The 24,865-nt window shown below is 40.6% G+C and overlaps 2 protein-coding genes across 2 annotated transcripts; both read left to right on the forward strand.

The window, feature by feature from the left end:
- The first annotated feature begins 5,800 nt into the window (after positions 1–5,800).
- Positions 5,801–8,855, forward strand: gem (GTP binding protein overexpressed in skeletal muscle). Its single transcript, XM_007556205.2, has 4 exons — positions 5,801–6,531; positions 6,649–6,725; positions 6,998–7,202; positions 8,079–8,855. The coding sequence occupies exons 1-4, from the start codon at positions 6,177–6,179 to the stop codon at positions 8,360–8,362; spliced, it is 921 nt and encodes a 306-aa protein (XP_007556267.1). The 5' UTR covers positions 5,801–6,176; the 3' UTR covers positions 8,363–8,855.
- Positions 8,856–10,962: 2,107 nt separating this feature from the next.
- Positions 10,963–23,896, forward strand: cdh17 (cadherin 17, LI cadherin (liver-intestine)). Its single transcript, XM_007556252.2, has 19 exons — positions 10,963–11,019; positions 13,000–13,056; positions 13,414–13,509; positions 15,227–15,361; positions 15,455–15,590; positions 16,131–16,289; positions 16,606–16,758; positions 16,996–17,201; positions 17,291–17,422; positions 17,505–17,655; positions 18,101–18,310; positions 18,391–18,467; positions 18,546–18,734; positions 19,336–19,580; positions 20,433–20,563; positions 21,184–21,402; positions 21,486–21,596; positions 21,816–21,932; positions 23,186–23,896. The coding sequence occupies exons 2-19, from the start codon at positions 13,009–13,011 to the stop codon at positions 23,272–23,274; spliced, it is 2,604 nt and encodes an 867-aa protein (XP_007556314.1). The 5' UTR covers positions 10,963–11,019; positions 13,000–13,008; the 3' UTR covers positions 23,275–23,896.
- Positions 23,897–24,865: the final 969 nt, after the last annotated feature.

Consider the following 24,865-nt stretch of genomic DNA (forward strand, 5'->3'; position numbering starts at 1 on the left):
TTTTATTTTATATGTTATCTTTGGTCGTTGTGTTTTATTTTGGATGTTCTTTTATGAAAATGAAAGTTTATTGGTTTATGAGAGGTCTTTTAATTTATAATTCCATTGTCAAAATGAAAATTGTCTCAAAGCAACAATATTATCGTTTTACTGGGACAATTTATCGTCCAGCACATATTTATTGTGACAGATCCATTTTTGTTTTAAATCTAGAAATCTATAGAAATCTGACTGCTGTGCTTTAAAATATTTTGTATTCATTTTTATTTTTTTAGCAGGTAAAAGTAAGAAAAAATAGTTTTTGATATAATTAGAAAAAATATTGGACACCACTGTTGTACTTGGTATTGATTATTAATCTAGGAACAGGCAGCGTGAATATAAACTGGCTTTTAAACGAGACGCACTGCAGCTGACGGGGAATAATTTGACCGAGAACCCAGTTTTTCCTGGACAGTCCACTGGGATTAATATCTAATATTTCACCCTGGTAATAAAAGCAGACTGTCCTCTGTGATTGAAATTGGAATCCAATAGATATTGATTACCCTTCTCTCACCCTTTAGTAATTATTTGCTCTTCTCCGCCGATCTGAACCTAGATAGTTTAGAGCTTTGAAGAGAGAAGTAATAAAATCTGAAGTTAAAGTAACATTTTGAACTTAAAGGTTCTTAAATTAGACGATCCTGTTTCTTCTTATTTCTAACAAGAGGAGAGAAAATATTGTGATGTGCTGCTACTGAAATGTGAAATGAATGAATAATTAACATTCATTAGAGGTTTGATTTGAAAAGATAATTTTCAGCAAAATAAGGAAGTATTCCAGCTAATTTTAGAAAAATATAGGCTTTGATTGCATTATTTTCAATTTTTGGGTCAATATAGACAAAAAAACGTTTTGGTTGAATAATCACCACAGTTTGCACCTGAACAGAGAGCAATGAGAAAAAAAGTAGAAAAAATAGCCTTTTAGGGTCAAACTAGAGGCAAAAACATGACCTTACTAATCAGGAAGTGCACCTGCCTTCAGACTGAACCAGAGGTTTGTAACTTTGGCAGCAAGAGGCGGACTATTGGTTGATCATAAATTAACCAGTTCTGAGAAACACAGTCGTGTGACAGAAGGAAAAGTCAAATTTCAATGAAGCACTTATTCACCTTTAAGTCTGGATGAAGAAAATGACGTCACAATTAAAAACACGAGCATTTTTTTTTAGTTTATTCTATGTAAAACACACAGACGCACAAAATAACTCAAAAGAAATATTAATAAGTGTTGTACAGATCGAAAAGGTATAAGCTGAAGCTTTACACATGCTCACCGTTACACGTTTATTACAAATAAATAATCTCTTCGTAGCTTTAGTGTTACATAGATTAACAGATTACAGAGAATCAACAATTAAATCCAACCAAGAGAAACAAGAAATGATCACCATTATGAAGGTTTCAGTCAGATTTCAAAATATTCATGTCCCTGTTTAGCCTTCAGTCATTTAATTCCCTTCCAGTTTTAAATTTTACTAGATCAGCAAACTGTAACACTTTAAAACAAAGCGTTGGTGTGGTCGTTATATGTGTGAGTTACATCTATTTAAATGTATAAAGTTTAGAGAGAGGTGAGGACCAGGCTGTTTGCTCGTGGTGGTGACTGTGGCCTCGTGCGTTTCTGGAAGAGTAGAAAGAAAGAGGTCAGCTCTCTCTCAGCATGCGTCCATGAACATCCCCCTGCAGTCTGCAGCTGGCCTGAGCGTCCCGCCCTCCCTGGTTCCCCTCCAGCACTTAACGGGGATTTTAATGTAGTCTGGTCATCTGTCAGGCAGATCAGATCAGAGCTGTAATACACAGCAGCAGGTCACACAGACGAGGCCGCAGCCCCGTCCATAAGTCTCAGCAAAACAACAGTGGGGGGGAAAAAAAAGATAATAATAATCCCACAATTTCTGTAACAACCCTCCCCTTCAACAGATTTCTGCTGCTTTTCTCGTGCGTTTTTGAAAACGAGGATCCGACTGGTTGATTCAAACGCAGCTTATTGTTGTTCCAATAATGTGACAGCCGGTAGATCTGAGTTAAATGTTCACTCTGCAAAGATAGTGTCGAACGAAGATAAGCTGCAGCCAATGGTTCCCCACATAATAAACGAGCTGCCGTGTTTGAAGCCTGATTCTTTGATATCAAACTCTGTTATCAGTTTCGAGCCGCACCTCATGTCTTTCACCATCGAGCCTTATCGTTCCTCACCGGGGAACCGGTGCAGCTCAGGCGGAAAAATCGTCTTCAACTGGGAGCTGATCTGTGATGTTGAGTTTGCATATATTCTGATTCTATTATAATAATTATTGCATTTCAGTAATAATAAGAAAAAAAAACCTTTAAAAAGTGTTCAAATGTTAATTCTCCTGCAGATTTGTTTAAAAAAAAAAACACTTTTGATTCTGAAAAGGAACTTTCCAAAATTGTAAAATATCTCAGCTTTATGCTTGAGTACAGAGAACGCTGAGGAAAAAGTAGGATTTGCAAATAATTTGTTGTTTCTTGTGTTGTAACGTCTGTTAATTATCTGCCAGGTGTTGGAGGCTGAGCAGCGATCATGAACTCCTACGTCGAACTTTACTGCAGATCAGAGCAGCGATGTGCACTTTCTGATCCGATACGTATTAAGAGTTATCTCAGCACAAGCGCTCCAAGCATTTCAGAAGATATCAGCATTAGTGGCTAATTGAGGTTCATTAGTTTTATTTGTTAAAAAAGCAGCAGGAGATTCGGATATTAAGATTCTCTGGGCTCATTTTCTTTTTTTTTTTTTTTTTTTAAGCTGGTGAATTAATCCAAATCAAAATAATTGCATTATTTTAATGTAAAGACAGCTTCATTTATAATTCTTAGCTGCATTACATCTGAATGAGTGAATTTAGTTAGAAAAATTACTTAACAGCAACATGGTGGGCTTGCTAAAAAATATGCTTGACGTTTCCCCTTCCAAAAACAAGTGGAAATCCTGAAAATAACATTTTTATTGCTCTTAATTTCAGACACTTATTTACTTCTCTAACATCTCTGAGTTGTTCAGCGCATGGATTTTTTTTGTGCTCAAATTTTTAATGATCGATAATCTGTTCATCCACTTTGCTTTATTTATTTATTTTTCCCCTCCAGGTCAGGTAATCCTCTGCTTGCCGTCCTCTTCCCGACACGTGCCGCCCGCAGTCAGATGGTCGCTGAGCTGCTGCACAGAACAGAGCTCACGGTTTTACTGCCCGCCTCTGTCTGCCTCACAGATGCTCGGAGAATATTCTTTCATTTCTGTCACAGTAGCTGTCAAAAATGTCTGCAGGGTAAACAAAGTGTAGGAAACGACTAGAAGAGAACAGCCTAATGTTTTTTTTTGTTTGTTTGTTTGACGTTTTTATTCAATCACGCAGAGAAAGGAGACAATTTATAATAGCCATGTTTGACAAGATGTCGACTGTTTTTCAGAAAAGAGGAGAACAGATGAGTAACGCGAGGACTTTTCTTTGTCTGCCTCCTTTCTGCTCTTAACAAGGACATTCATACAAATCACAGCAGTGGGGAAAAGATCTTAATTTGTGCTGCACAACTTTCTATAGCCAGCCCGTATTTAAGCGAGAAAGACTCAATATGTGTAAAAAAAATGAACTAATTTACAACTTATTTTTGTAATGTACATGGCATCCAGTAAAACATTTTTCACGATCATCTGTTTTAATATGATTTCAGTCGTAACAATGTGGTAAAAGCACATTTTTTTGTGATAATTCAAGTGAAACTGTGGCCTACTAACACATAGTCACAACCCTGTGACGGCAGAGGTTTTTTTTTGTTTTTTTATCAAATAAAATCAAGCTTCATTGCTAATCTGCTGTGCATACAGTCGTAATGTAGAAAGATGAAAGATTGTTTCTCCAGGGTCAGAATAGGAAATTAAAAACTCTTTAAAAGGTCTAGTCCTCTAGCAACCTCCCATAAACAAACAGGAAAAAGTGTGGCAGAAAACGCTGCACAACGAGGAGAGGTGACCCGACCCTGAGGAAGATTGTGGAGAAGGGCCGATTCCAGACCTTGGGGGACCTGTGGAAGCAGTGGACTGAGTCTGGAGTAGAAACATCCAGAGCCACCGTGCACAGGCGTGTGCGGGAAATAGGCTACAGGTCCCTCATTCACCAGGTCAAGCCACTTTTGAACCAGAAACAGCGACAGAAGCGCCTGACCTGGGCTACAGGGAAGCAGCACTTTGGACCACTGTTGTTCAGTGGTCCAAAGTACTTTTTTCGGATGAAAGAAAATTTTGCATGTCATTCGGAAATCAAGGTGCCAGACTCTGGAGGAAGACTGGGGAGAAGGAAATGCCAAAATGCCATAAGTCCAGTGTCAAGTACCCACAGTCAGTGATGGTCTGAGGAGCCATGTCAGCTGCTGGTGTTGGTCCACTGGGTTTTATCAAGGGCAGGTCAATGCAGCAGCTTATCAGGAGATTTTGGAGCACTTCATGCTTTCATCTGCTGAAAAACTTTATGGAGATGAAGATTTCATTTTTCAGCACAACCTGGCACCTGCTCACAGTGCCAAAACCACTGGAATTACTGACCATGGTATTACTGTGCTCAGTTGGCCTGCCAACTCTCCTGACCTGAACCCCATAGAGAATCTGTGGGATACTGTGAAGAGAAAGTTGAGAGACCCAACACTCTGAATGAGCTTAAAGCCGCTATCGAAACATCCTGGGCCTTCATAACACCTCAGCAGTGCCACAGGCTGATTGCCTCCACGCTGCATTGAAGCAGTCATTTCTGCAAAAGGATTCATGACCAAGTATTTAATGCATAACTGAACATAAATATTTGAAGGTTGACTTTTTTGGTATTAAAACAGATTTCTTTTATTGATCGGATGAAATATGCAAATTTTTTGAAACAGGGATTTTGGGTTTTCATGAGCTGTATGCCAAAATCATCAGCATTAAAACAATAAAAGACCTGAAATATTTCAGTTGGTGTGCAATGAATCTAAAATATATGACAGTTTAATTTTTATCATTACATCATGGAAAATAATTAACTTTATCACAATATGCTAATTATTTGAGAAGGACCTGTATTTATGCCTTATATCTGATAAAATGTGACATTTCAGAAGGTGTAAACCCAAAATGGAAATTGCATTCTTAATATAGAGCTGATTGTTTTATCAGAGTTAATGGTGAGTAAACCATACAGTGTCCATGATGTCTGTGAATTTATACGTCCAGTCAATACTGCCTTGTATCCGTCCACTCATATTAATTTGTAACCGTATTAACTCATGCATCCATCATTCCAGCAATCCATCCGTCCATCCATCGTTCATCAATCTATCCGTGTTTGGCCCTCTAACAAACCATCCATACATCCAAAAATCCATCTCTTTGTTCATCTTTCTGCTTGTTTATCATCCCTCCATCCCTCCTTTATTCTTTTTCCATCCAAATGGTTTCCATATCTAAAACCTGACCAAGTAGAGATATTTCCATAAGTAGAAATTTAGTGACTCTGTGAAGTAACAGCTTAATTTTTCCTGATGTGGATGCAGAGGTTGTGATCTAATACATTAGTATTACCTTTTAGTTGTTAACATTGTATAACAGCCAAATAAACAAAAAAATTGTCCCATCTGTATGTGGAAACGTAAATTTTAACAGTAAAAGTTTAACACGCCAATCTGCGCTTACACTTGAATAATCTTTAAACGTGAAATAGTTGTAATCTTTGCAGAACTGGATTGTTGAAAGCTTAGATCCCTCAGTCTCTTTTTGGGGAGGAAAGCTAACACAGATGAAGCGCCTCTCTCATGTGGACGTGAATCAAAACAGTACGCCCCCTATATAAAGCCTGCAGGGAAACCCCAGCAGAGCACAGAGCAGCAGATTACCGAGACAGGAGGCAGAGGACACAGAAACGACACAGCTGGACAAGTCGCTCCGGGATTTACCAATCTTTGGCGATGCACAACTTACTTCACCTCGGCCAAAGAAACCTGATGAAGAAACACTGCTAATGTCACACCCAGTAAAGCAGATTTCTTCAAAAAAAGACTTACTTTTGGGTGTGTTTTCCCCGAAAAAATTAGTTTAAACACCATTCAGAGGTCTCACCGCTTCACCCTAAACCACCACCACCATGCTCTCCAGTGTGCGGCGGCACAGCCTCCGCCTCCAGACGGAGCTCCACCGCTGGAGCATCTGCGACCCGGGCAGCCACCTCCTCCCGGACGGCCTCCTCGCCCGGGTCCCTGCGTGCATCTCCCGCTCCAAGTCCTGCGCCAGTTCCGCTGGCGAGTCGGACGGAAGCCGCGGGAGCTGGTCGTCGTCGGACTCGGTTATCTCCGTTGACTCCGCCGGGGGCTCGGTGGAGCCCGGGAGCCCGTACAGGGTGGTGCTGCTGGGGGCCAGCGGCGTCGGGAAGACGGCGTTCGCCAGCATCTTCGCCGGCGCAGCGGACAGCATGGACAGCGACGACTGCGAGCTGTGTGGAGGTATGACATGTTTAAATTACTACAACAATTCAAACTTTTAAAATATATTAATAATTGAATTACTAATAGGGTATCTTTTTTATTAGAATAAAACTTAAAATTCATGTTTATTTCCAGATGAAGTGGCTGAGAAGGAAATTGAAGTTGATGGAGAGGCTGCAACTATACTCCTGTTGGATACCTGGGATGCAGAGGTGAGAAATGTTGGCCACATTTCAGCCTGGATGCACTTTATTTCATCAGTCAAGTTTATTTGTACAGCACACATCAGCAACAAGGCAGTTCAAAGTGCTTTAAAAACATCACACAGTTACCAGTTTGAGAACAAATATTGCAATTTATTGAGTTCCATCATCAAAACCAGAAATATACATGTAGGTCAATGTTCCATTGATTATAGCCTAGAGGCGACTCTATCAGATGGACTTGCAGTGTTTCAGATTTCAACTCTTTGTAATCTTTGCAGAAAGGTGATGAGTGGACCCAGGAGAGCTTCATGCAGATAGGCGACGCCTACCTGCTGTTGTACTCCATCACTGACCGGGCATCCTTCCTGCGAGCTTCAGAGCTCCGGATAACCCTCCGTCGCTTTCGTCCTGCCCGCCACACACCCATAATCCTGGTGGGGAACAAGTGCGACCTGGTGAGGCGGAGAGAAGTGTCGACAAGCGGTAAGAAGACACTGGAGAAATGATCTTTACTCTTGAACATTTTTTCGTATCTGTCGCACATTTCTAAGCATTTTTTAATTAATTTTACGTGATGGGCTGGCAAAACATTGCACATAAGTGTGAAGTGAATGGAAATTATTTCCAAATGTTGACAATTAGTCATTCACTCTACAAATCTGGCCTTAATGAAAGATAAGGAAGTAAGAAAGCCATGAGGAGACCTGTGTGCAGGGCCGGATTTACAAGGATGTGGGGCCCCTGGGCTGGAGACAGTTTGGTACCCAAACCACCACAAAAATAATTCTACCAATTCAAATTACAATATAATGGGTAATAACAGATAGTTCTATACATTAATTGATGCCTGGTAGGTTTAATTCATCCCCAGAGCAGCATCTCTATGTTGTTCCCAAAATAATTAATATAATTTCTTAATTTTCAAATACTTGAGTATTGATTATATTTGTAAAAATCCCCAAACTTTAATACAATTCATTTGGGCCTATAAAAGGGCCTAATGTCATACAACTCAGAAAGTACAAAGTTGCGTCCCTTTGTCGTTTCCCTCAAGCTGTGGAGTTAAAACTTCTTGGGTAAAGGTGCGTACCAGATCGTTCTTTACTTGTTGGATGTGATGTGTGGTGAGTTGATTGAGCTGATTATGGGGCAAATCTGTCAGAAAACATGTTGAAGGCACCAAAAGGCAGGAGACTGGGTAGGAGCCAAACATTCAGCCAGAGTTGCAATTATTACACTTGAAGGTTTTTGCTCATCCATCACATAAAACACATCAACATTTGTGTGGTTGTGGTTTTTCCAAGTTCAAAGACATCTGAAGGGTTTTTTTTTGAGCGAATCATTTTGTTGTTTTTCCAGAGGCCCGCGCTTCCGCCGCGGTGTTTGACTGCAAGTTCATCGAGACCTCGGCCGCCATGCAGCACAACGTCTGGGAGGCTTTCTACGGCATCGTGAGACAGCTGCGCCTGCGGCGAGACTCCAAAGACGACAGCAGACGCCGCAGGCGCGTCCACTGCGACAAACGCAGAGAGAGCCTTCCGGTCAGGGCCAAGCGTTTCCTCGACAGGGTGGTGGCGAAGAACAATCCCAGCATGGCGTTCTGGCTCAAATCCAAGTCCTGCCACAATCTGTCAGTGCTGTAGACCAAACCTGAATGCAGGTGGGGGAAACACCTGAGCAGATGAGTCGGGTTGAAGGCTGCAGAAAAGCAGCCGTGGACGGAGGTGGAGGGGACATTTCCTGCCTCCCGACGAACTCAGAGTTGGCGTTCACCTTCCGCCCTCCGTTCAGGTGGAGGTGGAGGTCTGCGCCAAGCTGTTGACAGTCTGAATGGACTGCAGTTCACAGTGATGTCATAAGTTATGGGACATTTAGAAGAAACTAAGAAAACAAAGTTATTTTTATTGTTTTCTTTCTTCTTACTTTTTTCATTTACAAGTGCGTAAATCACTAAAAATACCCTTGCATGTGTTTTTTTAAGACCTGTGTGATACTTAAACGTTTAGTTTTGATTTATGCTGCAGTGTTTTATGCGCTAACTGTAAGAGCAAGTTGATGCTGTGTTGTCTTTTGCAACTTTGAATCACTGTTTGAAGAAATAAAGTGATGTTTCTGCTTGGAAGAAAGCGCAGCAGGGCCCGCCTTTTGTGTGTCTTTTCAACGTCGTTGACGAGAAATCAAAATGGATGACTCATCTTTAGCACACAAAGGATTCACACTAGTAGGATTTAACCGCGACACAACTGAGCTGATAAAGGATGAGTCAGGCGGTGGCGGTAAGGCTGAGAAACAGAAACTGTCCCCTCGTTGCGTGTCATTTCAAGGAAGGAAAAAATTCAACAACCGGCCGGGATTCGGGTCACAGAGCGACGCTGAACTTCAAGCTCAGATTCTAAACTTGAACTTTGTCTCAAAGGTGGAAAATAATTGGAAGAGTCTGTTGCCAAGGCAGCATTTGCTGTGCGATCCGTACGAGGATTTCAGGGAAAGCAAGCAGATGGCTGTGAGCATGCTGGCGTTCATGCAGTCCAATCCTTTACATAACAGAGTCACTTCCATCTGAATTCATGGCTTCATCTGCTGAACCTTCAGCACTGCGGTTTGAATATTGAGCCAATCAAACAGGGGATTCGCTCACAGCCTGATTCAGTGGATCCGCACCGTTTTCTTAGCTTAGCTTGCAAAGCTCTCGGCTCAGGATGGGATCAGGCTTCATGCAGCATAACTACGTCCTCTCTGCTTGGCAAAACGGTTTCCAGATTTTAACCAGAGGCCGCATCATTCCCATTAGATTTGAGCTTTGGTAAATTGATGTGAGCCCGCTCCGTCCGTCCAAGAACAAATTTTGAGTGTTTAGCGTCACGTCAAGCAAGACTGTGTCAAAGTTGAACTATTTAGCCGCGGAGGCCGAGTGCTTATTCCTTTTTTCATTATTCGATTCTCAAGCGTCAGAGCATGATGCTGCCACTGCTGTGCTTGACGGTTCGCCTCATGTTTTAGGTGATGGAGTCTAAGCTTGAGTTCTCCAAGCAGCTCAGTGTTTTCATGTGTGACCCTGAAGATGACTCCAGAGGAGAAATGATTCGTTTGCAAGAGTAGCTGCACATTTTTATCAAACCTTCAGGTGTTTGTTTTGCTGGGTTTAAAAGAAAGTAATTTGAGGTCTGGATAAGTTAAATAAAAAAGAAAATAGAGTATGAAGAAAAAATATTTCCAGACTTTTTAATAGATGCTTCATTGTTAAAGATAGTACATATCTTAATTTTTAAAATAATTCGCTTTGGTGAGTCAGTTTTTTCAGATGAGTCTAACTAAAAGTGGGCTATTTCACCAAATATTTATTGGGGTATTTCCCCAAATTTTTGACAGTTTCTATAAATACGAGTTGAGAAAATCCGCAGCAACATTGTCCAGTCATTTTCTTACTGTGAATTTGCAGAAAGACAATTTTGTTAAAATTTCATCCCACCAACAGTTCAGATGAATCTTTCTGTTGCGATGAAAAAACGAAGCTTTCATTCCCATGATGATTAAAGTCAAACCTCCCACTGGAGCTGCAAGACACAAAAACAAAGATTTCCACCCAGCTGCAGGAAGTTTCTGACATTTGATGCTTCCGGTACGCAGGAAGCAGCTGATGTTGAGAGCTTGAGGTCAAACTTTCTAATAGTTTCATGCGTGCCGTGATCTTCTGCACCTTGCAGATGACTTCTTAGAGTCTTATGAAGGAACAGACTGTCTGAGTAATCTGTCCGTCCCTTGGTCTCAGCGCACGGCTCCTTATCAGCTGTGCCTCCAATGGAAAATCTCCCAAGAAAAAGGGCCGAGGTCCAGAGGGCAAAGTCTGAGGGGAAATTAGAAAGTTAGATCTCTGAGCTGCTTAGGAAATTCCTGTATTTCATACATTGTTTTGTCCTGTTTTAAACTTTTGTTCACAATCACACTATGTGATGATTAACAATTGCTAATCCTTCAAAGGATTGGCCTGCGAATCGGTTGCTTTTGTTTCCCGTTGATTAAAAAAAGAACTCTTCCTGTGTTTGAGTCAAACTGTGAAGCTCACAGCTAATATCAGGTGATAATGGGCTTGTCTTCTGTATGTCTCAATGTCCTGCTCTTCCTGTCTCTGTCAAGCAGGTGAGCTCCCCCCTCATTGGCCGGCTGCGTATACAGGCAGGCTGATTAGACAATCATTAGGTCCAATAAAACACGATGGTTAACACCCGGGTTAACGTTTGACCAGAGGGATGAAGCTGTTCAGATCGCTCTGAGGTTTGGCTCACTTGGTCGCCGCTGTAAGGTAAGTCACTTCTGTCTCCTCTGTCTCGCTCTCTGTGTCAGGGCTCGGCCTGCTGAAGCTGAACTTCTTTAGGGTGTAAAATAGAGGGAAACAGAGCTGCTCGAATTGACTTTGGTAGATTATTTGGTACATTTGTCAAGCATTTTCAGATTATTGCCAGATTACTGTGATCTTGACTTGACTTTGGCGAGGCCGAGAACAAGGTGTTGGCATATATGAACTCCTGCTGATTTGCTTTTGAGGTTGCTTCTTATATGTGCTACTAAATGCATAAAAATGTTGTATTTATCATAATAAATGGTGAATTTTGACTGTTTAGTCATTGTGCTGAAGGTTTAAGAGATAATCTGAAATCCTTGTATTGTGCTGCCGTTCTAAGTTTCAGTTTCAGAGTTAAATCTTCACAGCAAATCACTTCCTTATTTGATTTTTATGAAACTGACCCATATATATATATATATATGGATAGATAGATAGATAGGGTGTAACCAGTGAGGTGAAATTGAACCAATAAACAGACTGATTATTTTATTAAATCTGATGTTCAATAGTAGAACTATGTTCAAAGAACAAGGTTTTTTTTTTTTACTTAGGAGTCTCTGGTGATTGTGCTGATACTAAGTGTGTTGTCATCAGAAAAGGTCATCAGCCAAGAGTCAATGTCACCTTCACTAAATGGGTCGACTTCACTCGACTCCTTCGCCTGCAAGTCCCAAACCAGGGGCTTTACCATCATATTCATATGAAAGAAAAACCATTCTAGTAATTACATTGTTTTAATTTTTTTCAGGTTTCTTATTATTTGTGTTTCTGTAGTGATATGTATTTCTGTTTACATTTATTCAAACAGTAATCTACCACAATATGTGATCTCAACTGAGCTTTTATGCTGTAAATCTGCCAAAGTTCATGTCAGGCTGGGTTGTTTTTAATAAAACGAATCCCACATGGATCACACTGGTCCATATATATACACATTTAAACTTTATTGTAGCCATTCAGGCAGTATTAAAATATGACCCTGCAGGGATCTTTAAACGGCCTGTCACAGTTCAACCCTGCAGGATCTGATTTACAGGACAGAAAACCAGCTGGCTTTCAGTTTGTCCTGCAGGGCAGGTCGCTGATTCACCAGGAAGGTGGAGTCTCTGTGAACTTAAAGCTCCCATTCAGCTCCGAGTGTGCACACGTGCAGACTCAAGGACAAATTTCCTTTTGGTGTAGCCGATGTCTTTGTGAATCAGTGACTCATTGTGCTGAAGATAGAAGATAAAAATGTGTTTCTTCAGAGTCTTAAATAACCTTAAATGCTTAAATATGGCCAGGCATTGCAGTAATATGATACATTTAGATGCTTTTTCTCTCCTCCTTCTGTCAACATTTGTAAATATAAAAGCATACAATGATATTTATTCACTCAGTAACTTGTTGCTGTGAATGAGGAAATAGACAAAACTGCAAGACCCATGATGCAGCACAACAAACCTCATGTTTACACCTAAGAATATTTTGTCCCTATAAAGTTGATTCATTTAGTTTCTCTAGGTAATTTAAATCAAAGTGTTCTTATTATAAACCCAGATTATCTCCTGCGTCATGGAAACCCTTTATTCGAAAAGGTTTGACTCTTAGACTTGGATTTCAGGCCTTAAATGAACCATCAGTAGCTATAATGAAGTTTCCTATAAACATGTAGAAGATGCTGAACTTTGGCAACCTTGGTATAAAATCCCCAGAGCTGAAAACAGCAAATTCATTCGTATTAAAGTCATATGTAGCTTGTTTCTGAGTTTAAATAAGTGATTTAAGTGAGCCATTTTACACAGATTAAAGCATTTTTACACAACAAGCATGCAGACACCTGGTAAGGTGCCGAGGTAAAAGAGATTAGATGCTTTTGGTTGCTTGAAATCCATTCTGATTTTGTCACTTTTGTTTTTCTTGCTCCCTTCTCCCACCTCGCCTCCTCCTCCTTCGCAGCCTGTGGTAATGACACCCATGGTGCATCTGTTGTTGCTCCCGTTCCTGCTCAGCATTGTGAGTACATAGCACCGCCAACTGCTGCCTCTGCCGGCCCTTGATACATATTCATCTCAACCATGAAGCTGTTAATGATGTGTGTTAGTGCTTACATCTGGAGCGTCAGAGGAGCGTTTTAATGTACCGCGGCTATTCTCTGTGTGATGATACGCCTTTAAAGGAAGCTTTAATCTGCAGTTTGTCTTCAGACTTTGCTCTTCTGCGCTCAACAGGGATGTAGAAAGCATTTTTGGCTCAATAAATAACTGCCCTCAATGTTTGACCAGATTAACGTCGCCTCTGTGTGACTTTTAGTTGTACTTTCAGCTCTGCTGTACTTGAGAATGATTGACCCGTCTCTTCATGCCTCGACAGGCTGCAGGGATGGACCTGGAGGAGCTGAAGGGCCCGTTTGTGGACGTTACATTAGATGTGAAAGAGGCAACGCCAGTGCCTTATCCGGTGCATCAGGTAAAACACACGAGGGAAAAGATCAGGGAAGTTTGGATCGTCCAAAACGTCTAGATAGGAAACCAGAGTTAAATAAACTTGAAAAAAAAAAAAGACAAAATACCAAATCCTGAAACTGGGAGTTTTTGTTATTGTAATTATTATTTACAAAAGTCTCAAATTGCTTTTCTTTTTAAGTAGTTAGGACACGTAAAGATGTGGTTAATTGATAAACAGCAACATGCATTGGAAATGTATTCACACCCCTTGAACTTTTTCACATCTTAACTACAAGCTTTGATGTATTTCAGTGGAACAGTGTGTGACAGACCCACAGAAATAGTTGCACATAATTTTGAAGTGGAAGGAAAACAATCCATGTTTTTTTAATTCAGACAAACAAAATCTGCAAAGCGTGATGTGCATTTGTATGAAGACTTCTTTACACTGAAAAACGGCCAAATCCAGTGAAACAAAATCCTTTCTTAAGTAATTTTTCTGACCATGTGCAAAAAAAATCTCTCTACAAGTTTGTTTCTTCAACATGAAGAGAAGCCAGAGTACCAGGAGTCCTTGAGTTATTCTGGTGAATGAACTCTATTTGGGTTGTTTTTGCAGTTGAGGGCCAACTTAGCATTGAGTCATGATCATTTTCTACTGATCACCATGTTTGTATTTTTTATTTCCTCTATATTTAGTCCTTCCCCAATTTATCTCCAACCACTTTCAACTTGTACACATGCTGCATTCAAAGCACCTTGTCAGTGGAAGCTCTTTGGGTTGAGCTTTTTTGCTTTTTTTTTTTTCGTAAACCTGCTTCTTAGAAGAAATGTGATAAACTTAGAAAGTGAAAGCAAACATGATTTTTCTGTTTTTTAATGTATTCCATGTTAGAAATAGATTTTCAGATGTCCAAAGTGTAATTTTTTTTTTTTGCTCCTTTATGGATTTTACAGTGAAAACAGATTTAATCGCACCCATGGTAAAAATGTTTTAGACGACTAACATGAAGCTTTAGAGATTTGTTTTTACGTTATTTATCATCTCTGTTTGTCGTGATAATTGTCCAAATAGCTATTTTTATTGTCATTTTCCGACTTGCCAAATTCAGCACACATTTACCTTAACATTCTGTTACGTTTACACATCTTTTCCATTTTTTAAGTGTTCCTAAGAGAAGTGGGCCTCTGCTTCACCTCATATTTATACCCCAGAACAAGAAAGTTGTGTATTATTAATGAAAGGTTTTCATAACCTCTGATTATTTTTTAATTGTTGACTGTACCATTTATTGTCTCACTGATGAATTTATTTTAAAAATTATTTCCTTTAACAGGGGATTCTTTTTTTTTTATCCCACTAAATAAATGTACTCACATTACAGGTTAGGTTTAGAAAGTTTTTTTTGATTAATTTGTCGCTGTAATAAAAAGTAGTGAATAAAATGTGACAGGGAGCGAAAAGAAACCAACGTTTCTAAACTGTAAAGCTCTAAAATCACAAGCTAATAGCACAAATCCAACACAGAAAGTGTAAGACCTTAACTGAGAGGAAAATTACAGCTGGTGATAAAATTAGTCATTATCTAAGTTTTCTTGTAACCTTTTGAATAAGCTGAAAAAGTCACTCTGTCAGGTCTCTGTGGTACGTTTTATAAATTTAAGAACAAAGAGAGAAATATATCTTCGTATTGAGTCTAATCTTTGTTTTCCTGTATTTCCCGTTTTCCACTGTTTAGTTTGAGGTCCCTGAAGGTGTTACTAGTTTCAGCGTGAACGGAGACGGCACGGACATCTTTAAAATGTCCAAGGACGGCTGGCTTTACCTGGACAAACCTCTCGATTGGTCTCAGACGACCTGCCACGAGTTCACCGTAATAAACTCTGTCTTTTATTCAAGCATTAAAAACTCATGATTTGTGGTGGAGACGCAGCTCATGAGCAGCATGGTGTGTGTTTACATCCAGGTGGAGGGAATGGGAGATGAGGATGTAGTGGCCGGCCCAATAACTGTGAAGATAAATGTTTTGGATGTAAACAACAACCCTCCACGGTTCAATTCGGAAAGCTACACAGCTATGATTCGGGAAAGGAGAAAACCAGGTGAATTTTCATCAGTCTTCATCATAGGATCTTTAATTTCTTCTGCTGTTGAAGAGTTGTTATTTTTATGCATATTTGAGACATTTAATACGTTTCAAAATATACCAACAATTTTATATATCTTAAAATGCAGGCTTTTGTTTTACTTCAGTAGATTGATCAACTCGCCTAAATAAAGCCTATTGTAATCCATAAATATCTAATATTATACAAATTCTAAACGTAAGAAAATTTACTTTAACATTGATTTTCTTCTTTACAGTCTTTTATTAAGGCCAGATTTGTGGAGTTAAGGACTAGTAATTATCCTGTCCACAGATTTGCTCACATTAGCTGTGAATCTCTCTCTTATTTTTACTTATTTTGTTTTATTTTGAGATTATGAAACCAGTAAGGAGTCAAACATACCAGTTCTTTATTTATTTAAGAATCTATGATCATTTTTGTAGGCCCACCTTTGATCCAGGGCCTGTTTTAAATGACTCTTGTCGATGTTTCTCTGTAAAATAAGCATAACTCTGGTTCTGTTTGTCTCCTTAGACGACCCGTTTGTCCGAGTGTCTGCAACCGACCAGGACGACCCCACGACTGCGAACGCTCGTCTGCGCTACAGCTTGGACAGCCAGGTCCCCAACAATAACGACATCTTCCTGTTCCAGATTGACCCCGAAACCGGAGAGATCTCCACCACTGAAGAGGGTAAAATGAAATTCATCCTCACACATGAGCACAGACCCGAGGCTGGGCAAAGCTGAGCAAGGTTCACCGTCTCTGGGAGAGTCTGTAATCTGTCCTCTCTGCCTGTAATCCATCAGAATAGCGGCATTGTAAATCCAGATTACACAGATCATCCTGTCCAGCCAAGATTAATGCTGATTGGAGGCAGATTTCCTGAATCTGTCGTGTGATTTTGACTCTTACTAATTTAAATGTGCCAGAAACTGTACAGTTTTAAATTTGAGCATCTCAGATTAAATATTGCTAATCAATATTTAATCAGTGTCTCTTTCAACAGGAGAAGAAATGCTGAAGGCCAAACCAGGAGTCCAGTTTTCCAGGGGAGAAGAGCGGAGCATCGATTCCCTGAAAACAAAGTTTGACGACTACTGTCCAGGAGAGAAAATCCCGTATGAACAAAATCCATTCTTCAGCTGCGTAGCAACACAAGGTTGGTTCCCTGAAATCCCAGATGCTCGAATCAGTCTGGGCCTAAAAATCATCTGCTAACATCTTTTACTTTGATACACTTTGATTCAAGTTTACCAAAATGTGGATAATTGGGTGTTAATCTGAGCTCAGTCAGGGAGACAAGTTACGGTAATATCACCAAATTCAATGTTTTGAGGGGGTTTTTGTACCCTGGATATACAGCGGTTCTAATCTTAGTTTTCTTCCTGCTGGTTAGAGATGAAGAGGCGTAACTTGGACCCTCTGGAGGATCCCGACTACATCCTGTTAGTCCGTGTTCAGGACCTGGAAGGAGCCAAAGAGACGGCCCTGAGTGCATACGCCAGAGTTCACATTATTGTGCAGCCCAACCTGTGGGTCAACCCTGGGCCGTTAACTATTGAGGAGAACTTAAAAGGAGATTATCCTCGTGTTATTGCTAAGGTCAGAACACAAAAATATAAAATGATCTCACTAATTCAACTCTAAAGGCAGACCCTGACTCTCATACTCTGCTTTGTTTCTGCATCCAGGTCCAGTCTAATGTCCCTGATGCGAGCTACTCTTTAGTGCAGAAGGAGCGAGAGCTCAGGTTCCCTTTCCAGATTAAAGAAAATGGAGAAATACTTCTGACAGAAGAGCTGGACAGAGAGGAGAAAGACATGGTAGAAAACACAGCCATGAAAATACTCCTTAACAACACGGATTAGAAAAGCTCCATCATTCATCACTCTGCTCTTGTTTCAGTACATTTTAGTTGTATTTGCAAAAGACGCCAATGACAATGAGGTGGACCCACCCATGGAGATTCAGGTTCTGGTGGCGGACGTGAATGACAACGAGCCTGTGTGTGAAAAAGAGGAAACTGAAATGGAGATCCAGGAGAACGAGCCAATGGGTAAGCTGTGATTATTACATAACAAAACACCAAGAATGGGGCAGCTGCAAAAGATTTTATTCATCTCGCTATTGCTCCAGCCAGGTTTTTGTGATGTTCAAACTAAAACTAGAATATCACACACCCTTGTGTATGTATTAGTACATACTCAAGGGTGATTGACAGCGTTAAGACCCTCCTCCTGGTTCTGACCGGTAGTGATGGAGAGGTGTATTTGTTCAGATGACAGCAGGTCCATATGAAGAATGCAGAGGAGCTTGATTTTTTTCACAGATTGTCTGTTTGAAGGCATAGTGATAATTTTAACAAATATGTAAAAACCTTTTTTACATATAAAAGTTACATAAAGCAGCTTTAATTGGTCAATATATCTAATTTGGAGCATCTTTGGAGCCCTTTAACACCAAGTTTCTGAATTACTCTGATTGTTGCTTTTTTGTTTCAGGCAGTGAAGTGGGACAGATTAAGGCCCATGACGACGACCAACCAGGAACTATAAGATCTTTACTGACTTACACCATCAGCTCACAAGATCCACCCAGCTCACCTGAGAGCTTCTCTATTGACCAAACCAATGGAAGAATCCAGGCGGTGCGTTCGCTTCAGCGGAAAGAACAGAATATTTACAACCTAGATGTCAAAGTCAGCGACTCAGGTAACGCTCAGACCGTTTACAAACACATCTTAAGGTGAACTTTAGAAGAGTTTCATCTTTTAATGAATTCTTGCACCCAGATTTCAGCACCATCTGCAAGGTGATCATCAAGGTTATCGGCGTTAACAAGGAGGAGCCCGTGTTTGAGGAGAGCTACGTGAGTGCAGCGATCATTGTTTAGTTTTAGTGGTGTTGCTTGGATGATGTTCTCACTGAGGGTGCTTTCTGTCTGAAGTACGGGAACCACAGTCTGCCGGAGGACACTGAGGTGGGCGTCACGGTGCTGACCATCACAGCCACGGACACAGACGAGCCCGACACGGGCAGCTCCTACATCAGGTTCGAGATCTCCAGCGGAAACGAAGGAGACGTCTTCACTGTGGAATCTGACGGCAAAGGAGTCGGATATGTCGTCATTGCAAAGGTGAAATGTCTTTTGGTTCATTAGGAATCTTAAAGCAAAGCTCTCCAGCAAGGTTAGCAGAACTTTGAGGGGATAAAGAGGCCCACAGCCTCATGGATCCTCCATCGTACATGTGCATGTGTTCATGTGCATTTGTTTCATGGCAAACCCAGTGTGAACTGTTTGCTGCTAAAAAGCTCAATCTTAGCTTTATCTGACCAAAACATGTGATCCCAGTAGAGTATAGCAAAATATGTGTTTACGTTTGTGATGGTAGGACAGAAAAATAATTGTTTTCTGGTATTTCTTCCTAAAATTATGTTGCTAAGGACACTTTGGGGCCCTATGGTAAGGTAAAGGTAAAGGTAATTTTATTTAATTTATAAACCACATTTTCAAAGTGCTTAACATGAATTAGAGGAAATACAAACACAAAACAAAAAAGCAGAAGAAAAGCAGAAGAGAAACAAAACAACAACAAAATAGTTGAACACTTATTAACAAATGTTTTTGCTGCATTGTTTTTTTAATGTCGAAATACAAATGACTTATTGTGAATTAAAAATCAATGTCCACCTGTTTGATCCAGCCCCTCTAAGCAGTTTGTTTTCTGCCTCCATAGCCTCTGGACTTCGAGTCCCATTCCACCTTTGACCTCCAGATCGATGCTCGTAACACAGAGCCGCTGAAACGTGGTGTGGAGTACACCAGCAAATCCACCACCACCCTGACCGTGACCGTCAACAATGTGGACGAGGCCCCAGAGATCACGATGGACTCTGTGGATGTCGCCGTCCCAGAAAACTTCACAAAGGGTTCAGTGCTGTTGAAAGTAAACGCACAAGACCCAGAAGGGGAAGAGATCGGGTAAAGAGGGCTCAGCTGTTTCTCTCAAAACTGCTTTAGATGTCATAATGTTTCATTTTCGGCAGTCCATCAAAGAAGAGATGAACGTTTAAAGAGGAACACAAGATGCAGGAAGGAAAGGCTGCTTTAATCTTGAGATGCTTTTATAGTTTCTTTTTACCCTAAACTGTGTCTCAAGAGGCAATTTCACAAACACACATCATCCATCCATCCATCCATTTTCCTTCACCCTTGTCCCTCAGTGGGGTCGGGAGGGGTGCTGGTGCCTATCTCCAGCTCACGTTCCGGGCGAGAGGCGGGGTACACCCTGGACAGGTCGCCAGTCTGTCGCAGGGCAACACAGAGACACACAGGACNTTTCTCTCAAAACTGCTTTAGATGTCATAATGTTTCATTTTCGGCAGTCCGTCAAAGAAGAGATGAACGTTTAAAGAGGAACACAAGATGCAGGATGGAAAGGCTGCTTTAATCTTGAGATGCTTTTATAGTTTCTTTTTCCCCTAAACTGTGTCTCAAGAGGCAATTTCACAAGCACACATCGTTCATTGTTTTATTTTCTAACTTAATTCTGAAATTTTCTTTACCTCAAGTCTAATACATTTAGCTGAAGTTGCTAAATATACCCACTGTTCTCTGACCAAGCTTACAACAGCAGACAACAGAAACATATCACTGTAAATCTAGTCGATAATCTGGTTCTAGAGCTTGAATGTCAGCTTGTTAATCTGTTGAAGAAAACTACAGATTATTTTTGTGCACAATTGCTGCCCAGGTCACAAGTTCAGAGTGAGTGTTTGTCACAGTTGAGCTGTGGTTTCCAGCGGTTGCTGATGGTTGTGTGTTTGTGTGCAGCTTTAAGCTGGACGGCGACAATAAGGGCTGGCTGGAGATCAATCCTGCCACTGGAGAGATCAGGACCAAAACCAAGATGGACAGAGAGACACTGGAGACCTTTGATGTCACTGTCACGGCCTTCGAGAAGAGTGAGTGCAGGCAAAATAGCAGCAAATTACTGGGAAATGTAGATCTGAGGACTGGTAGGGAATTTAATTTAGTCCTTTTCCAAGTCTGGATGGAGATGAAAGAACCTAAACATAGCATGGAAATATGCTTAGATGCCACATTATATCCTTAACACAAAATAAAATTAATGATCTCTGAAAATAAAGCGTCTTTACTGTGATTTATACCTGAATCACTCATCAAGCACTTTCAGAAACTCTTTAAGAAATAAAATAAATTTGACATTTTACTGCTTTTTCAGCAGGTTTTAAACACCTGTGGTTCTTATTCTAAAGCCAAACAAAGTACTGAATAAAAAAAAAAGGCAAAGTACACACTTAAAAAAAAAATGCTTTTTTAATGCAGATTAATCCAGTCCAGATTTGACAAGTGTAAATGTTATGCTGGTATAAGCTTTGAAATCCTCCACTTCTGAACTCAGTTGAATATTCCAGGAGTAAAAGCTGTCTTGACATTTTAAATGTATGAATATTTAAATGAGGCCTAAATATTAAGTTTGCCCCACATTACGTAAATATGGATCAACTATTTTGTTTGTCTTCATGTCCATGTTAGCGTTGTCTCTGATTTGCCTCCACAGACAATCCTGACAAGTCCTCCGAGCGCGTCGTCCACGTCCGGCTGCTGGATGTCAACGACAACGTTCCCAAACTAACAAAGAGCAATGGCTTCATCTGCATGCAGAACATCAAACCCCTCATCATCGAGGCTAACGACGCCGACGACGACCCCTTCTCTGGTCCTTTTACTTTCTCCTTTGCAAGGAAATCTCCCAACTGGAAGCTGACGAATCTTGATGGTACGCTTGTTAAATAAAAAGAAAAAGATGATCCAGAGATGTGGTTTTCTTGACTCAGATTTTGCTGACCTGGTTCTGTGCAGATTCGTCTGCTCAGCTGCAGCTGATCAAAAAACCCCTGAAGGAAGGAACGTACACTCTTCAGATCACCGTTACAGACAGAGCAGGGATGGGCATCCCAAACCCGTTTGAGGGTAACTTATTTGTTTAAATTGTCTTCAAACTAAACCTCATTTTTTTCTCTTTTTCTTTTATGGAGAGCTCTTTTTCTGTTCAGTTCTTGTACCTGATAGATAATGACGGCAAATTGCGGCACATTGCCTAAAAGTGAAGAACGTGGACACATAAAGGACAGAAGGACTTAAATTCAGGCAAAATGATGCTTCACTCCATGTCTCCGTTCTGCTTTCCAGTGAAAATATGCAACTGTACAACCTTCGGCTACTGCTACCTCCCACCACACGGAAAGAGCTTCAAGCCTCCGATGGGACTCACCATTGGGATCTTAGTCGGCGTTCTAGGATTTTGTGGTAAGTCAGACATATAGTTGAAACCAGAGGTTCAGACATACTACAGAAAAAACGTTTTCTCTCTCTCTATATGATATTAAATCAGACTAAACTGACAGTATTCTGTAAAATTTATTTTTTTTTTAGATTTACGTCATGTTATTATGTTATTCCATCAATGTTATCAAAAACATACCTGGAGTGTTGCCTTGATTTTTTTGCGCATGTTTGAGAAATCCTTTAGTCTCCATGGCAACCATTCATCTGTGCAAAAACGCCTGGGTGAACCTAGCTTATCCTCAGAGTTGCAGTTTCCAAGCTTTCACTTCACAGAGCAGCCCTCCAGTACAACTCCCCCACTCAGCTCCTTCAGACTAGCCAGCAGCAATTAGCAAACACCTGGTGGAAGTGCTGAGCTCATTAAATGAGCTACGAAAAAATTTTGTTAAAGGTTTAATAGAGGAGTGATGTTGTGATGATTTACTGAAGGTGGAGTTTTAGAAAGAACAAGTGTTTCTTAAAGAGACAGAGGCCCAATTTCAAGCCATTAAATATCAAAGTTGGATTTCTTTTAAGTGATGTTTGATATATACAGCTCTGGAAAACATTAAGAGACTCCACTGCACTGAACCCCATTGAAACCTTGTGGCTATTCCACCAGATATTGATTTCTGATCTCTTCCTGAGTTAAAACATTAGTATTGTTGTTTCTAAATGAATATGAACCTGTTTTCTTTGCATTATCTGAGGTTTGAAAGCACTGCATCTTTTTCGTTATTTCGACCATTTCTCATTTTCTGCTAATAAATACTGAATTTTTGCTTGGAATTTCAGAGACAAGTTGTCAGTAGTTTATAGAATAAAAGAACAATGTTCATTTTACTCAAACATATACCTATAAAAGTAAAATCAGAGAAGCTGATCATTTTAAGTGGTCACTTTTTTTTCTTTCCAGAGCTGTATATTGCATTTTTATAACAATTGAAGGTAAGATAGTTACTTGATTGTGTTGTAAAATGGCACTATGTGCCTGAAAAACACATAACACTGTCCCTTTAAAATAATATTTTTTAATTTCCTTTAGTGTTTGGTGAAATTCTTTTTAAACTCCGTGACTCAGTTTTTAACATTTTGGGCAACCTTCCCTAAATAGTTACACTTTGTCCATTTTCTCCTGACTGAAGCGGTGAAACTGAGTCAGGTTTGAAAAAAACCTTTCTGTGTCTAAATGTTTCTGCTTCAACTGACTTCATACATATTTGCTCTCGTTGCAGTTCTCGTCTTCATCATAGTGGTCAAGCGCTCAAGTAGAAAGAACAACAACAATCAACGAGAGGACGGGGAGCTGAAACCCATGATGTAGAGACAAGAGTGTGACGTTTTATTTATATAAAGAAAGTATCACAAATTACCTTAGAGGAGTTTTGCAAGCGACATACACACAACTTGTTTTCTCTTCCCTAACCTGCCTGAAAACTATAAGCATGCATCTTGTGTTTTCTTTTTCCTCCCTGTGAGAACGTTTAGTCTTTACTGTTTGGATGTTTCACTAAGTGAGATGCGATTTAGCATCCAGCTCATCCATATTTATTTATGATGAGTTTCCTTGCTGTTAAGTAAACTAAGAGAATTACATAGAAAAGTTTAAGAAAATCTCTTTATTCACTTTCAAGCCTTCTGATTTACTTTAGTTTATTTCATGCAAACGTTTTGCGAGTGGAGTCTGAGTACTAGCTGCTGTACAGACTAAAGTCACTCTGTTGGCCAGCTGAGCGTTCTCACAGCTTGTTGACTTAATGTATTATAATGGCATTCTCAGACCGCCTCATTAGCAGTTTCATCGTTTCAAAATGATTTAATGGTTGTTGTTTTTTTTTTCCTCCCAGGCCCCAGCGTCTGCTGATGTTAAGTAACATGCAAATCAACAGTTATTGGATTGTTTTTTGCAAAGTGCAGCTTCCCAATAAACAGAAACCTGGGCTCTACTTTGGTTTTCACTGGATTTTTTCTGTTTCCGCTGCTCGGCATCAGGAAAGACACCTGTTGCTGCAGGTGATGGGGGTGACATAACAAACATCCACTCCTGGTTTACACGTCTCCTCTGTGATTTCTTCGTCGTAGATTTTACTCTGCGTTCACAGTCGGTGCTGTTGCGTCCCCTCCTCCTTCTGCTTGCCAGTCTGTCGCTAAGCATTCGGGGCCGCGGCGCAGCCTCGCAGAGTGATGCTCTGAGTCATCTCTTTGACAGTGGGAGACGGGCCACAGATTGTCAGCTGCGCTGAAAGGAAGATGACATGATTGTGGGCTTTTTACGCAGCACAAAGAGGCCCCCAGCACACATGCAAGTGAGGGCTGAGACGGGGGCCCACATGTGCCTCCACGAACACGCGCCCACTCCCAGCCGTGTGTCACGTGTGTGAGTCGGTGAACTGGCTTGCTGTGGGATCCAGAAGCCAAAGGACGGGAGCCACGACCCGCTGTTTATGTCTGCAGTCCATCTGTATCTGTATCCGAGCAGCACTTTTCCACAACAGAGGTGCGTGGAGAAGTTGAAAGGTTGAGGATCAGCAGCGTGGAAGTGGATGAAAGACAGAGTAAGCGACGTGATGGATGAACCGCCTCTTCCTATCAGATCTCACCCACACTCTTCACAGACATGCAGCAATATTGTCCTTCAGCCGTTTTGTCACCACCAGAGAGGTTCGTTTGCCCAAATATAGAAACTCTGTTGATCTTAGCTTTTATCACTTATTTGTCATTTCGTAGCTGCTTAGATTACGGCTTAACAGGACTCAACAGTAAAGCAAATAATAAAGCTACAGCGAACACGCATGTGCGTTATAACCTTAATTTAGCTCCATCGGTAAACTCCATTTAACTAACTACAACTTAACAGGAATGTTTTAGGCACGAAGATAATAGTTTTATGTGGAAAAAAAAGGTCATTGGGAGTC

This window comes from Poecilia formosa, unplaced genomic scaffold (assembly GCF_000485575.1).
Source record: "Poecilia formosa unplaced genomic scaffold, Poecilia_formosa-5.1.2 Scaffold77, whole genome shotgun sequence".
NCBI lineage: Eukaryota > Metazoa > Chordata > Actinopteri > Cyprinodontiformes > Poeciliidae > Poecilia > Poecilia formosa.